Below are 16,774 nucleotides of genomic sequence, written 5' to 3' on the forward strand. Positions count from 1 at the left end.
GTGATTCAGCTATTACAAAGGTCTCCTTCCTAAAGAAGAAATAAGGCCCCTGATAAGAGGCAATATAGTATTTAATATAGTATGAGTTTATATTGAGAATGTTCTAAAGTGCTGAGGTTTTCAGAGAGGAGAATGAAAGAATAACATTTGTGTCAGCATAATTAGAGTGATATTTTTAATAGATTTGCTCGATACACTCTTCAAAAAGTGTCTCCAACGAAGAAAAAAGAGGATTCATGATCAAAAGCGAAGTGGCCTCCTTATCAATTGGAGTTAGAGCTACTATGAAAAAAATTGCCTGAATAATCCCTCCCCCAACACAGTAAGGGCTTAGTAACACTAACTTTGGGTGTGAGTTAAGCTGCTTTCATTTACTTACTTACTTATTTTTATTTTATTTTATTATTTTATTTTATTATTTTATGTTATTTTATTTTATTTTAGTTTATTTTAGTTTAGTTTAGTTTAGTTTAGTTTAGTTTAAGTTTAGTTTAGTTTATTGGGGTACCATTGGTTCACAAAATCATGTAAGTTTTGCCCTAGCCGGTTTGGCTCATGGATAGAGCATCTGCCCTTGGGACTGAAGGGTCCTGGGTTAGATTCCAGCAAAGGGCACATGCCCAGGTTGCAGGCTCAATTCCCAGTAGAGGGTATGCAGGAGGCAGCTGATCAAAGATTCTCTCTCATCATTGATGTGTCTATCTCTCCCTCTCTGAAATCAATAAATTAAAAAAAATGTTTTTAAAAAAATCATACAGGTTTCAAGTGTACAACTCAACCAAACATCATCTACAGTACACACTGTATTACCCACCCACTGTCCAAAGCACAATCTCTTTCTGTCCCTATTTATCTCTCCTTTGCCTACCTCCACCTCCTCCCACCCCCCTTTCCCTCTGGCTACCACCACAGTCTGAGTCTTCTCTCTCTCTCTCTCTCTCTCTCTCTCTCTCTCTCTCTCTCTCTCTCTCTCTCTATATATATATATATATATATATATCTATATATCTCTGTCTCTGTCTCTATCTCTATTTCTCTATTTATCTAGATATGTGTATGTTTTTTGGGTTAATTCCTTTACTTTCTTGTATCCAACTCCCCAGCCTCCCCTCCTCTGACAGCTGTCATCTGTTCCATGTACCTATGCCTCTGTTTTTATTTTGTCTACTAAATTCTACATATAAGTGAGATCATATGGTATTTATTTTAAAACTCACAGTGCTCCTCATGTGTATCTCATACTGAATCCATGATTGCTTGAGAAATATTATTTTCTTAAAATGCAGTGGACCTGAATCTCTTAAAATGTGATTCAAACCAACTGATCTAAGAAACAGCCATTCTGAAGCAAGATTAATTCATGAATGAGGTCCTCATATGGACAAGGTATTGGCATAGCTCTGTGGAAAGAAACCACAAAGATCAACTCTGAGCTTAAAATCAAGTTGGATAGAAATCTTATAAAATTATACAATTTAAACTCATAAGTACCATAGGAATGACAAACATGTAGGACCATAACAATTGTGTTAATACTTCTCCATTGTAAAGAGAGATAAATAGAAATCAAGAAGGACATTTAAAGCCATGTAGAAGAATTTATATTTCACATTGCATAAATGAGGAGCCATTAAAAGCACTTAAATGGAAAAGTACTGTACTTTAAGGAGATTAATCTTTAACAGTATATAGCTTGGACTTAATGGGGAGGAAGGGATGAAAGAAGAGAGATCAGTTTGCAATTGTCTAGGTAGAAGGTATTGAGGACTAAAACTAGACTGATGGCAATATGAGTAGAAGTAAGTTAAAATATTATTAATGTAAGATTGAATTGCTGCATGATAATGGACTGTGAAACGAGACCCTGTTTGCATCTGATAGCCATAACACTAGTGAACTCCTATACCAAATTCACTGGAAGGGAAAGATCTCTTCCATAAAAACAACTGACTGAAAAGTCAAAGAAAAAGAAAGAGTTCCCTTTTTCTTCAAAGAGTAACCTCTTACTGAGATTGACATAAACTGTTATGTCATTTTCTTAATATTTGGCAAACTTATTCAAGCATGAAAGGATGTTTGTGCAGGATAAACCATTGACCCAGGGAAGGTATTACAGCTGTAGAAACACCCATTTTCTAGGCTTAGGATAATCTCTGGCCCTTTCTTTAAGAAATAATGAAGTTACTTGAGGGTATAGAGAAGAATCTATTTTTTTTTTCTTTATAGTTCATAAGTCAAAGAGAAAGTTCTAAACTTCCATAGAAAAAACTGTTGCTATGATAAAAGATGGGTTAGCCCCTGGGGAACAAGAACAACATTAGCTCCCACATTAAATGGCTGATTTTAGGCCCTGGATAACATGAAAGCCAGGACTAAGAGCAGGGAAGAAGGCAAGGCATAAAAACTCCTAAATTTTATAGAAAAATATAAAAGCAATTCCAGTACTGTGAAAGAAATATCAAGAGTATTTTAAATGATCTATATCCAAATATTCTACAACCTAACCCGTGTCAAATTTTAACAGAGAAAAAAAAAATACCATTTTAATCAAGGTAAATTTAAAAACAAAGAAATTGTTCAGAACTTTGGCTGATAATTGGCTTGTTCACATTTATAAAATTACTAGAGGCTCAGTGCACGAAAATCATGCACTTGGGTAGTGCGGGGGCGGGGGGGTCCCTTAGCCCTAGCTGCACCATCTCACAATCCTGGAGCTCTTGGGAGATGTCCAGTGGGAGCCGGCCTAAGCTATCAGTCGGACATCCTTAGCATTGCTGGACATCCTTAGTGCTGCTGGACATCCTTAGCACTGCCACAGAGGCGGGAGAGGCTCCCACCAGCCATGAGCCCAGCTCAGAGCTTCTGGATGAGTGGCAGTCCCCCTGTGGATGTCATAGCGACCGGTTGTTCTACCGTTCAGTCGATTTGTATATTAGCCTTTTATTATATAGGATTTGTTCAACACAATAATTGAACAATCTTTGAAATCTCAGAAAATATTAAATATGTATATATATATGTGTATATATATATATATATATATATATATATATATATTTCCTATATAAAAGCCTAATATGCTAAGTGTCCAGTTGTACGTTCAACCAATCAAAGTGTAATATGCTAACGATGTGCTAAATCTGCTCAACCACTCACTATGATGTGCACTGACCACCAGGGGGCAGGCGCTCCAACCAGTAGGTTAGCTTGTTGCTGGGGTCAGGCTGAACAGGACTGAGTGAGATGGGCCAGACACGCCCTGGAGCCCTCCTACAGTCCCTTCCCAGCTGGCCAACATCCCTTGTCCTTCCCCAGCCTCGATTGTGCACCAGTAAGGTCCCTTGGCCTGGCCTGTGCCCTCTCGCAATCTGGGATCCCTCAGTGGATGTCAGAGAGCTGGTTTCAGCCTGATCCCACAGGCCAAGCCAAGGGACCCCCACTGGTGCACAAATTCATGCACTGGGCCCCTAATATAGTAGAGTCTCTAGTATATTAGAGGCAGGGTGCACAAATTCGTACAAGGGTGGGGTCTGGCCAGCCCAGCCCCAATTGGGGCGGATTGGGGCCAAGCCTGTTGGGAGGAGAAGACGGAGGGAGGTTGGTCAGCAGGCCCACCCCGATTGGGGCCTGATCAGGGCCGGGCCGGCTGGGGGTAGGGGCTGCAGGTGATTGGCCGGCAGGCTCCGCCCCCAATTGGGATGGGGAGGGGCTGTGGGCAGTGAACTGGCCAGCCCTGCCCCCAAATGGGGTGGGAGGTGCCAATTGGGGGCCAGTGGCCTGGGGGAGGAGGAGCCATGGGTGGTTGGCTGGCTGGCCCTGCCCCTGATCAGAGTGGGGGGGGCCGATCTGGGATGCAGCCAGGTGGGGGGAGGGGCCACAGGAGGTTGGCCTGCAGGTCCTTCCCCCCCCTCCCTGATTGGGCATTTTGCTGGCCGCAGTGGGCATCATAGTAAGCAGTCGTTCCACTCTTCACAGTGTTCTGGTTGCTGGCTTTTTCTATATATATAGATATTTCAGTTGTATTTATCTGAAATTGAGGTCAAAACAGAACCTTCTCTTTTTCTATTTAGTGCTCTCAGTGTCCTGCCCTTAATCAGTATCTCTTGATTTTTCTCTATCTCTGATTTTTGTTACTACTCTCAACATCACCTCTTTCTTAATAAGGTTGAATAATCCTGGCAATGCATTGGAAAACAATCACCAGATTCCTGGGATTAAGGAAAGCAGCTATAGCTTAGTTCAGAACCATGGACAGAAGCCAAAACTTCCTTTATATTGGCTCAAGGAACTTAGTTCTATGAGAACTATCCTGCAGACCTTAGGTGACTAGAGAAGAAAGGGAACAAAGATCAATATCTCGTCTTTTACACTTTCTTTCTTTCCCCTTATTCCACCACTGTTTTATAGACTCTTCTCAATTCTGGTGTAGACAAAGCTAGTACCTTGAGATTACAAAGAAAAAAACACATATAAAATGGCCTTGAAATGCTATTCATCATACAACCAATAAAACTATTATTACAAATGACCAGGGAAGGGTGAACTTATGTCATATGCATAAGGTGTATTATTTTTATTAATAAATTGGTTTATATTGGAGAAGGCACTTGTGTGACTTCATTTACTATTAGTTATTAAAGTAATTTCATCCAATTGACTTATCAAATTCTGGGTAGCCATGGGCATGCATCACTCAGACATCCCTCAGAGAAAATATCAGAGAAGTGTAGCCGGATGACAGCCTTCACCTACAGAATACACTGCACCATTAACCCAAGGCCACATTCCTAGAGCTGCTCCCAACCAATGACTGAGCATGTGGAAGTAATAGAAATGGCCACTTATGCTCAATGTGGGACTCCTCTAACATACAATCTTCTTCTGGGACTCCTCATAGGTTTGACTGACACTTTCTTGTAACCTCATTTAAGACTTTTCATACCCAATCCTTCCTTCCTCTCTTCCATTTTTCCTCTCCCAGATGTCAGACCAATGCCATGGTCCAAATGCCCTTCTTGCCTGCTCTTGCTATCTCTCTACTTCATCTCTGGGATGTTTCTTCCAAGAAAGCTCTTGTACTTCTCTAACACCATCATGGTGTGTGCTTCTAGTATTACCTGTAGCTTACATATCTAACAAAAGTTACCAAGCTTCTGTACAACTACTAGAGGATGTAAAATGTTAATAATTTCACTGAAACATGCATCCATCCAGTCTTCTCTCGCGTTCATTTTCCTGTTTATCTTTTCTATCTCTATCTCCCAATTCCTTTTCTAGAACCTGTCTATATTTATTGTGATAGATGGAAAAACTTTGGCAGAATAAAGTTTGGCATGATTTTTTCCAGCAACATTTACAAGAAATGTATGAAGCGATCAGCAGAAACCAGAGAAGAGCATGGTTAGCTCCATTATCCTGTTTCAATGAGTATAGACTATTCTTTTATTGACATTTGAGAAAGGGGAGAGAATGATGAATGTGGAATGGCTCTGAACTGATCAGGAATGTTGAAGGTAAAAGAATGAATTATAAAAGAGTATTGTCAAAAAGAAGCAATGACTCCCTATTTTGAAAGTTTGCTCCAGTCTTAGTTTCCCAGGACTAGTGACGTTATAATATTTAGAAGAATTGTAATAATATTTCATTTTATTAAAAATAATTTTAAAATATGTATGGGGAAATAAAACAAGAAGCAAATCTTTCTGAAAAAGGTTATGACTGAAGGGTATCTTCAAGATTCTTCAAGGGGAAATACAGATTCAGATAATGGCAAATTGTCATGATGACCCCTCTCCTATAGCATCAGAATTATAAAATCCCTTAGAAAGTCCTTGAAATGGGCAGTCTCTTAAGAAAACCATGTGGAAAGGATCTATTCAAAATGCAAAGATGACCTATTTTAGCTAGGCATTTACACAGCTTGCACTTAAAAACATGAATCTAGACTAACTCTGTTGCTCTGACAATAATAAAGTCCATATTCAGACAGAAGTTAGGAAAGCAAGTTGTTATGAAATGAAGGATGCCATTGACAAGGAGGAGTTACAGGAACTATAAGACCAGAAACTCTATTAGCCTCCAACATTTTGACATACAACATTTCTTTCATAAGTAAATTGAAGTTCAACTTAATTATTTTCTATGGTAACCTGTCATTCATTTTGTCAAGTTATTATTTCTAGTAAACTTGGAGAGATAGTTTGTGTGAGACAGGGACAAAAGAGTAATCCATTTTTTACATGAATTTTCTATAGATAATTTATGATAAGCTTTTATGCAAGCTGGTTTTCTTAAATTTAAATCATTGTGATATCACAATAAGACTGTGAGTAAATTCTTCACATATATAAAGACATAGAAAGTTTTAAGACATAATAACATCATAATTACTTTTACTTGAAAAAAAAAAAAGGTATATGTTATTTTCCAGGAGCTTTAAACTTGAAACTTTATATGTTCATTTAAGTAGATGTACTTAACAGAATATTCATTTTTGAAGAATAAAAGTATTATAAATATAACTGTAAGTATTTATTTGCCTAAAAACTCCCTAAAACATGCATCTAAATTTTGTTTCTATTTATATTGAATACAAATGTGTTCAAATGTCAACTCTAATAAAACAACTAATCTGTCTGCCTATACTATGAATAAGCCTTGGTCCACCCATAACAAATTAACAATTTGTTATATGTTTGCTGCAGTATCATTTACAATAATAACACCTATAAATATTCTTTAAAAATCAATTAATAGAAAAATGAACAAATAAATATTACATAAATATTTTAAAATATTTGCATCACTTAGAAATAAGGAAATGGAAAGTTTCCCAAGACAAGCTGTTAGATGGAAAAAATAAAAGGAAATGGAAAAGGAAACCATGAGAAGCAGATACAATAAAGCACAGTGAGTAAGCTCTGGAACTAGACTAATGGGGTTTGAATATTGATTTTGTCACTTACTGGCTGTATGAAGGGGAAGTTTGTTTTTTAAAACTATTTTATACATAGGTTCTCTCATTTGTAAAGTGCAAGTCAAAATAACACTTACCTCACAGGGCCATTGTAAGTATCAAAAAAGTCATTATACATAAAACAATAGTAAAAGTACCTGCTACAAAGTCAACACTAACCTAGTGCTTGTTTATTTATACACCAAATGGCCTAATTTATGCTAAATATACAGCAATACACAATATAAAACAATTTTCTTTGAACTTAGATATGTATGAAGGCACACAGCAAAGGTCTAAGAACATAAATGTCAAACTGATACCAATGTATAATTGTGAGCATTAAAGCCAATCTTTTTTTGTTTGCATATCTTATAGAATATAATTCATACATTATTTTGTGATTAAATTTTAAATACTTTTTATCCATCCATTAAATGCCACTATAAAAATGATAGTGGAGATTACATTCATTAACTCATTTACATAGAAAACTTTACACACTTATCATTAAGTACAAACAAGCAGATCAAAGTTAGTATTAACTATATTAATATGAACACATTTAGTAAAATTATGTGTTTGTATTTGTGTATGGAATGTTAATGTTAATACCTAATCTGGCTAGGTGGTTTTGATATAGAGTCTTTGTATATAGATACATACATACGTAATTATACGTATATATATTTTAAAAAAAACCACTCTAGGAGCTACTTTATTGTGAAAAAAGAAAGCAACAGCGAAGCTATCTAATTATACCATCATGCAACATCCTGCATTCAAAATACATATGTTGAGAACACAGCCAAGTACTACTGATGAAAGGAATACTTTAGAAAGGTTACGAATGTACTTACCCACCAAATGCCTGGAGCGCAGAGAATTTGGAAGCATCCAAATCATTGCCACTTACTATTCGAGCCTTAAATAAAACATGAGGGGGAAAAAAAAAACAAAAGAAAAGAAAACAGACTTTTAGCATACAGTAACTGCATAGAGGGGAATTTGGGACATGGGTCAACTGCACTAGACACATAACACCTGGTATGACAAATGCTAAGCAGGGTCAGCTCCAAGTCAAAGCTACATGTTTTTGTGAGTGCAGGTTTTGAAATGAGCTGTCAGCATTTAAACAAAGGCACTGGCAGAGTCCAGGAAAGTATATCATATTACAAATACTGTTTTCCCTTAAAACTCAGTATATGCAGTGAAGATCATGGGTCAGTCCAGGAGATCATGATTAGCCAGACTTAAGAACAGATGCTGAGTTTGACCGTAGCAGACCCCTAGGTTGGCAAGTGTAAGCTAAAGAAGCGCAGCTGGCAAGGTGTAACCTCTTCATAAATGCAACATATCGGGGGCACACTTAAAGGACAACCAAAGGATGGAAAGCTGCGATAACATGCACATTTCACAACTAAAACAGAGGAACCAAAACAGGTCTAATATGTCACAAACAAACATGTACAAAAGACAAGATCCCTCAGCAGGGAAGAAAATGCATGATTTAAAACCTTTTCATCCACAGAACTGCTATCTGAAAGAGAATCAGGAAAAGAAGGGATAAATGTTAGATGGAGTACTTTTCAAGAAATCATTTAAACATGCACATGAACAAAGTGTTACTATGTTACATTATTTAAAATCATAAATGAACAGAATTTCAAGGTTGAACTCCAAGGGAAGATGGCTAGCCGATCCTCATAATTTTAAAGAGTTGAAAAATGTGCCAGAATGCTTGAAAAGTATCACAGGGTGATCACGGGATTTAATGAAAGACAATGTATTATACAAAGAAAAGAACAGTTGAAGAATCAGAAGTCCTAGGCTCCAGCTGAGGTTCTGCCACTTACTAAGCACACTGAGCAAACCACCCAATTCTCTAGAGTCTATACCTAGCTTTAAAAAGGCCCCTGATACTATTCCTATTTGCTTCCAAACTTTGTTGAGAGGGTCAACTGAGATCAATATATTCAAAAGTAAACCTCACGTGACCAGATTAATGGAGGATATTTTACTAAGGGGTTATTTATGTATGGATTCTCATATCAGAGAACCTAAGAGCTACAAGAGTAATTAAATACATTCCATTTTGTAAATAAGAAAACTGATGCCAGAAGTGGGTAAGCGATTTGATTAAGATTACAAGGCTAGTTAAGGGCAGAAGTGGGACACAAATCCAAGGCTTCTGATCTCCCATATGCTGCCCTTTCGGGCCAATGTTTCAGTGTATTGACTAGAACAGAGAGGGTTGGCTGGTCCACACTTCTCCAGTGAAATTTTAGATAAACCACAAGGTCAACATTTTTCAATTTCAACCATTCAAGGGCCCAAGTAGAGAACTATACACTAATAAGTATTTTTTAGAACTCAAGTCTAAAGCTTCCAGGCTCATCATGGCATGATCCAATTCCACCTTACAGAGTATTATTGTTCTTAAACTTATTAATTCAGCTTTGCTTATTATCATAAAGCTGAAGGTACTTCTCTGTGAATACAAGTTGACAGGAAGCTGGAGCTAGAGTGACCTTGGGTACATGTAGTCCAAACCCCTCATTTTTCTAGATGAACTACAGAGAGATAAAGGTTTATCCAAGGTCACATAGCTCAGTGATGACTTTTATTGGTGAAACTATGAAATCAATTTGTTTTCTTGAATCATAAAATTACTGTAACTAAATATTTTTGTTCAATTTTTAGAGATTTTACATATCTCAGGGTTATACCTTTGAAGATAAAACAAGGTAAGCACAGTATAAAGTAATAATAGACCACTCTTATTTATGGCCATAAATATTTTAAAATACTAAATAAAATATAAAAAATAAAATTAATCATTATTTCTGAAAAAGAATTATCATACCATATATATTTTATTCTGAGCATGATTTAAAATCATGGAATAACTAATGTAATAGGACATATCAATTGGTCAGAAAATATATATCTGCATTTCAGTAGACCCCAAAAAGTCATTTGATAAAATTTCACAACCTTGTGATTTTTTAAAAATATAATTGGAATGAGTTTTCCTTAAGTTTAATACGTTAAAAAAAATAAAAGTCATTAGCGTTATCAACTTAAGTGTGAAATATTAGGGCATTCCCATTATTATTAAAAACAAAACAAAAACACCTACTACCATTAATTTAACTGATTTTTGGAAATTCTGACCAACATATTAAAACATGAAATAGGAAAAAATATGTAAGTATTAAAAGACAGGATACAATGTTGTTGTTATTTTCAGGAATTACAATTTTAAACCCAGAAAATAAACAAACAAAACTCTGGTCAGCTATTAGGGTTAGTAAAATAGTTATGAATGTGAACATATATAACCAATACATAAACAAAATAAAACAGTAATAGTATGTTATTTCCCACATACTATCAGCAATTAGCTTAAAAAAACAATGACATGAGATATGATTTCAAATATTTAATACTTGACATCTCCAACTGAAAACTGATTTATATTCCCCAAAACTGGTTTCTATATCAACTATCTCACTAAAATAAGGATAACTCAAACAAAGTCATCAATTATTTTTCAGCATCTAACTCTAATCATGCATTCCAGTTCTTTCATTCAATGATTAATTCAATGTTTTATTCATTCACTGAACACATTTTTATTATCAACCAACCCTTTTTGTTCATTTCCACTCTTTTCTTGTCTACCTGCGATATTTTCCCCCTTGAAACCTTTCTAAAATACAGGCACGATCACATATCTTCCCTTTTTAAAACCCACCATTGTTATCCAATGCCCACATGAGAGAAAATCAGATTTGTGTATACTGCTGGCTGATGGCTCGTCAGACTTCATTCACAACCTGCCTATACTTTTGTCCTAGTTAAATTCTTGCCCTTTCATCTTTATGCCATGCTCTTTGATACCTGTGTGCCTTTGCAATTTCAGTTTCCTTTCCTAAAACAAATGCCCCCCTTTTCAGCTAGCTAATTGCCAGTCAGCCTCTAAAACATAGTTGAAGCATAACTCCTCTGTACACTATGCACTCTTCCTTTTGGTTAATTCTTACCCTTTGCTGATTTTCATATCGGCAATCCTCCTAGATATAAGCTCCTCGGTTATATTAATCACCTTTTCTTAATTTCTACTACATTTCTGAAATATAGGCGACCAATAAATGTTTGCTGAACACTGAATGAACAACTTTAAATAAGGCACATGACTTCATGAAAGTATCTAAAATATCTGAATCAAGGAAACATTTCATTTTTCTTACAGGGAGGAAGAATCGTCTTCCAACAGATTTATAGATTTAAGAATTAAAAGCATAATGATAAGTTGTTGCAACCTGAAATTATCCTAATTTCAAGTGTAACTGAATTAATAAGTAAAAACATCTAAGACTTTTTAAAATTATAATTGTGAGGAGAGCAGATATAAATATTAAAAATTCATAAAAGCTAAAATTTTATGGACCCAGCAAATAATAGATTAAAAGCTCAGTGAAACACAAAAGATAGCTTTGTAATAAACTCTTATACTTAAGAATTCAATGAATAAGAAAAGACATATGTTATTACAGAGAAAGAGAAGCACTAGTCAATAAATGATGCTTAGACCATAGATTAATTATCTGTAGTATTCATTTGTATCTTTATCTCACACATATTCCACAAAGTTCGAGATGTATTAAAAAATTAAATATAAAATACAGTAAGAAAATCAAGTAAAACTAGAAAACAATATTAACCCTATGGAATGAGAAGGTATGTTTTAAACTTAGAGGTAAAAAAGTGATACCAAAAAAGTTTGATAAATTTGTTATGTTCCTTCATTACTTTTGTATATAAAAACAAAAAAATAAAAAACATGTATTTGCTAATATGTTCAGCATATAAAAAGAACATGCATGTCTATAAAAATGACAACACTCCAATAAATAGATGCTCAGGAATGTAACTAGATAATTCACAAATTAGAAGGCAACAAGAGTAAATAAGCATGAAAAATTATCCAATTTATAAAATATCTAATTATGATTATAAAATTAACAGACTTGAATAATGATACTTTCATGATATTACAAATAATTCCCAAGCCTGTTAATAGTGTCATGAACCAGACATTGTAATGCATGGTTGATGACAAAGAAAATGATAAAAAAATAGTCATGAACTTTTGGTGATGTCTAGTGATTGTTTTGATGAGGAATTCTTATTTTGGAAGTTGATGCTAAAGAAATTATTTTTGTTATGGATTGAATTGTATTCCCCAAAATTTATATGTTGAAGGCCTAACCCCTTGTACCTTGGAATGTGGCTTAGCAAAGATGAGATCTTACTGGAGTAGCCTGGTCCCAATCCAATATGACAGGTGTCCTTATAAAAGGGAGAAATTTGGAGACAAATGTACACACAGGAAAATATTAGGTAAAGATTGGAATTATGCTGCTGCAAGCCAAGGAACTATCTACTGGAAGCTCTGAGAAAGCCCTGGGAAGATCCTTCCTTAAAATGTTCAGAGGGAACATTTCTCTGTCGATATGTCTTGATCTCAGACTTCTAGGGTCCAGAACTGTGAGACAATACGTTCCTGTTATTCTATGTCACTCAATTTATGCTACCTTGTTACAACATCCCTAGAAAACTAATATAATTTTAAATACTGAAAATAAATGTATATGTAAAGATCTGCATTGGTTCATAATTTACAATAAAACATTGGAAAAAGGTATACGTGAACAAGTATAGACATATGGGTTGAAAATTATGCTCTGTGGTCTTGATGTAATAATTTGCAACTATTAAAATAAATAGATTTAAAAGTTTATCAAAAATGTTCAAAAATATTTATGGTGTATATACATGATACATTTATGTACCCAATACACACACATGATGGCTTTATTCCCTAATGAATTGACTTTTATTCTACATTAGTTGTTTTGCTTAGTCAAATTCTGGCTAAACCTCTGAAATGACATATATGATACTTCCTATCATGCTGCTCACAATGCTTCTTGTCTTAGAAGTCATATCATCTTACAAGGTCATTTTGTAGTTCAATTACTTAATATCATTAATATGGGACCATAGTATCTCTATCTACTTTATAGTGAAACCTCCTCTATCTACTTTATCGTGAAACCACCTCTTCAAATTTTTTAAACTTAGAAAATATTTAGGAAGTGAACATCACTATTCAACCATGCTGCACGAGAACCTACAAAACTAAAACTCTAACTTTATAGAATTGCACACCGTATACATGCATCTCCTGAGTATTAAATCTATCAGAGGTTCTTGTGTTTATATCCCTGAGAAATAAATTTAAATGTGATTTAAGATAACATATGACATCCTTAGCTCTCAGTTTACCTCCATATATGAGCGAAATAAGAAAGTTTGAGCAGATTATATCTAAAGCTCCTAGCTCTAAATACTATGATTTTGTATATATAATGAATTTCAGTATAACAAGAAATATTTGCTAATTACCACCAAAAGTAAATGTCTTAAAGTAATACCTAATGCCTAAATTTGAGATATTTCACAATTTTCTAAGATAAAAGTAAAAATTGTGTTCCTTCTCTTGGTGTTTTTCCATTATATAACATACTTTTCGAAGGAAATTTGGATGGAAGAGATCTTGACATTTGTAAAGATTGATTTCTATACTCAAGTATTTTAGCAATTTTTCTTAAACTTCTTTGCTCTAAAGTCCTTCAATGATAATATAAATCTTATACTGGGGATAATAGTGTTCACTAGCTGCTTTGGAAATGGGTTTGGTTTATTTACCACTATATCAGGATACATGTGACTTTTAAAGTATGTACAGTATGCCTGAAAGTCATGAGATGGGGACTGCAAACAGTTCAGAGGAAAGCCTATAATGTAATCAGAGGGTTGTTGAGTTGCAATTAACCTTTATTTATTTATTTGTTAATGTTCTTTTTCTTTCTTTATTGATTAAGGTATTACATATGTGTCCTTATTCCCCCATTGCCCCCCGTACCTCTCCCTGCTCATGCCCTCACACCCCTAGTGTCTGTGTCCATTGGTTATGCTTATATGCATGCATACAAGTCCTTTGGTTGATCTCTCCCCCTTACCCCCACCCTCCCCTGCCTTCCCTCTGAGGTTTGATGGTCTGATTGATGCTTCTCTGTCTCTGGATCTGTTTCTGTTCATCAATTTATGTTGTTCATTATTTTCCACAAATGAGTGAGATCATGTGATATTTTTCTTTCTCTGACTGGCTTATTTCGCTTAGCATAATGCTCTCCAGGTCATTAAAATGTCCATACTACCCAAAGCAATCTACAGATTCAATGCAATCCCATTAAAATACCAGCGGCATATTTCACAGACCTAGAACAAACTCTCCAAAATTTATCTGGAATAAAAAAAGACCCTGAATAGCTGCAGCAATCCTGAGAAAGAAGAAAAAAAGTGGGAGGGATCTCAATATCAGATATCAAGCTATATTACAAAGCCACTATTCTCAAAATTGCCTGGTACTGGCACAAGAACAGATATATAGACCAATGGAACAAAACAGAGAACCCAGAAATCAACCCAAACCACTATGCTCAATTAATATTTGACAAAGGAGGCAAGAGAATACAATGGAGGCAAGACCATCTCTTCAATAAATGGTGTTGGGAAAATTGAACAGATACATGCAAAAAAATGAAACTAGAATACCAACTTACACCATACACAAAAATAAACTCAAAATAGATAAAGGAAAGATGGGAAACCATAAAAATCTTAGAGGAATCCACAGGTAGCAAAATCTCAGACATATGCCGAAGCAATATCTCCACCGATACAGCTCCTAGGGCAATGGAAACTAAAGAGAAAATAAACAAATGGGACTACATTAATCAAAATAAAAAGCTTCTGCACAGCAAAGGAAACCATCAACAAAACAAAAGAAAGCCCACTGCATGGGAGAACATATTTGCCAATGTTATCTCCGATAAGGGTTTAATCTCAAAAATTTACAGGGAACTCATACAACTTAACAAAAGGAAGATAAACAATCCAATCAAAAAATGGGCAATGGACCTAAATAGATACTTTTTGAAAGAGGACATACAGAAGGCCAAGAAACATATGAAAACATGCTCAAAGTCACTAATCATCCAAGAGATGCAAATAAAAATGACAATGAGGTACCATCTCACACCTGTCAGAATGGCTATCATCAACAAATGACAAGTGATGAGAGGATGCGGAGAAAAAGAAACTCTCGTGCACTGCTGGTGGGAATGCAGACTGGTGCAGCCACTGGGGAGAACAGTATGGAGTTTCCCCAAAACACTAAAAATGGAACTCCCATTTGACCCAGTGATCTCACTTCTAGGATATATCCCAAGAAACTAGAAACACCAATCAGAAAGGTTATATACACCCCTATGTTCATAGCAGCACAATTTATAATAGCTAAGATTTGGAAATAGCCTAAGTGCCCATTAGCAGACAAATAAATTTAAAAAACTGTGGTACATCTACACACTGGAATACTATGCTGCTGTAAAAAGGAAGGAACACCATTAACCATTTGAGTATACCTATTAAGTGCTAAATATTGTGCAAAGCCCTTTACTGGTTCTTTTATTGAATCATCTCATCTGTCTTGAGAGGTATCAATATTTGTTACATGCTGCAGTCAAAGAAAGCACTTCAGCATTTCTTACATTTCAGTCAGTTGTAGATGCAACGGGTGGGTGCTGAGAGAGAGACTAATGCTAGTGTAATGCATTTTTCACTCACTTTTTTGTTCATTTCTATGCTAGGGTAACCTGAAAAATTGAGTCACAATGACAGTACTATATGATATAAATATATGAAAGATATGAACAGGTGATATGAGAGCACAGATCTCCTAATTCTACAGCCAGAAAGGATGTTGGTTTTGAAAAAAATCATGCAGAAGATGATTTATGAGTGGGTGTTTGTCAGATGAATGAAAGAATTTTTGGTAGAGGGAAAAGAACTTGTCTAGGCATTGAAGCCTGACAGAGTATAGAGAATTAGGAACTGAAACATGGAAGTGTGATAGTAAAGAATTTTAAGAAATGAAAGGTGAATAGAGTTCATAACATTAAAGTCTTTATATAATATATTAAGGAATTTAAATACACCATAATTGCAATGTGGAATCACAGACTATTTTCAAGCAACACAGTGGCATGAAACATAATCAGAATTTTATTTTCTGTTTTTAAAAATTCAAGCCAGTCTTCTGGATAATAAAGCAGAATAAGATGATATGAAAGTATTCTGAGTTCTGGTTCACCTAGACCACAATTCCATACACATACACAAATTCTAGGTAATAATTTTTAAACTTTAAAACATATCCAAGCTCATTAAAAAAGCAAATATAACCCCCCAATCACTACAAATGAAGTGGCATCTCAAAACTAATAAAGAATTAAATAAATGCCAAAAATGCATTCAAAAGGGTTATTGGAAAAATTCATTCATTCAGCAAACATTAAGCAAGTGCCCCTGAGTGCTAAGGGTTAAGAATATAACATTTGAAAATAAAGATAAATATCACTATTTTTCATGGAACTTTAATAGTAAGTCCACACCACAAAATCTGGGCACAGGAAAAGATAAAACTATTATTGGAGCTATCTGGATAGAGCATGAGTCAATCCAGTGTAAATAAAATCACAATATAAATTCATGAGATAAAAATTATCTATGAGAATAAAGAAAAACAAGAAAATTTTCCATACATCTAGAGACATAAATGGAAAACATTTACCCATGAAAAATGGATAAATAGTCAGGGTGCCACAGGAGCCATATTCCTTA

The 16,774-nt window shown here is 35.1% G+C and overlaps 1 protein-coding gene across 2 annotated transcripts in view; it reads right to left on the bottom strand.

Annotated features, from left to right (window-relative positions):
• The window catches only part of UNC13C (unc-13 homolog C), a 515,697-nt gene that overhangs the window by 396,064 nt on the left and 102,859 nt on the right, over positions 1–16,774 (bottom strand). For both annotated transcript variants that reach the window (XM_008143163.3, XM_028147779.2), the window contains exons 2-3: positions 8,473–8,495; positions 7,816–7,880 (exon numbers count right to left, since the gene is read on the bottom strand). In XM_008143163.3, the coding sequence (XP_008141385.2) occupies positions 7,816–7,880; positions 8,473–8,495 (88 nt within the window). The remainder of the gene's footprint in view (positions 1–7,815; positions 7,881–8,472; positions 8,496–16,774) is intronic.

This window comes from Eptesicus fuscus, chromosome 5, assembly GCF_027574615.1.
Source record: "Eptesicus fuscus isolate TK198812 chromosome 5, DD_ASM_mEF_20220401, whole genome shotgun sequence".
NCBI lineage: Eukaryota > Metazoa > Chordata > Mammalia > Chiroptera > Vespertilionidae > Eptesicus > Eptesicus fuscus.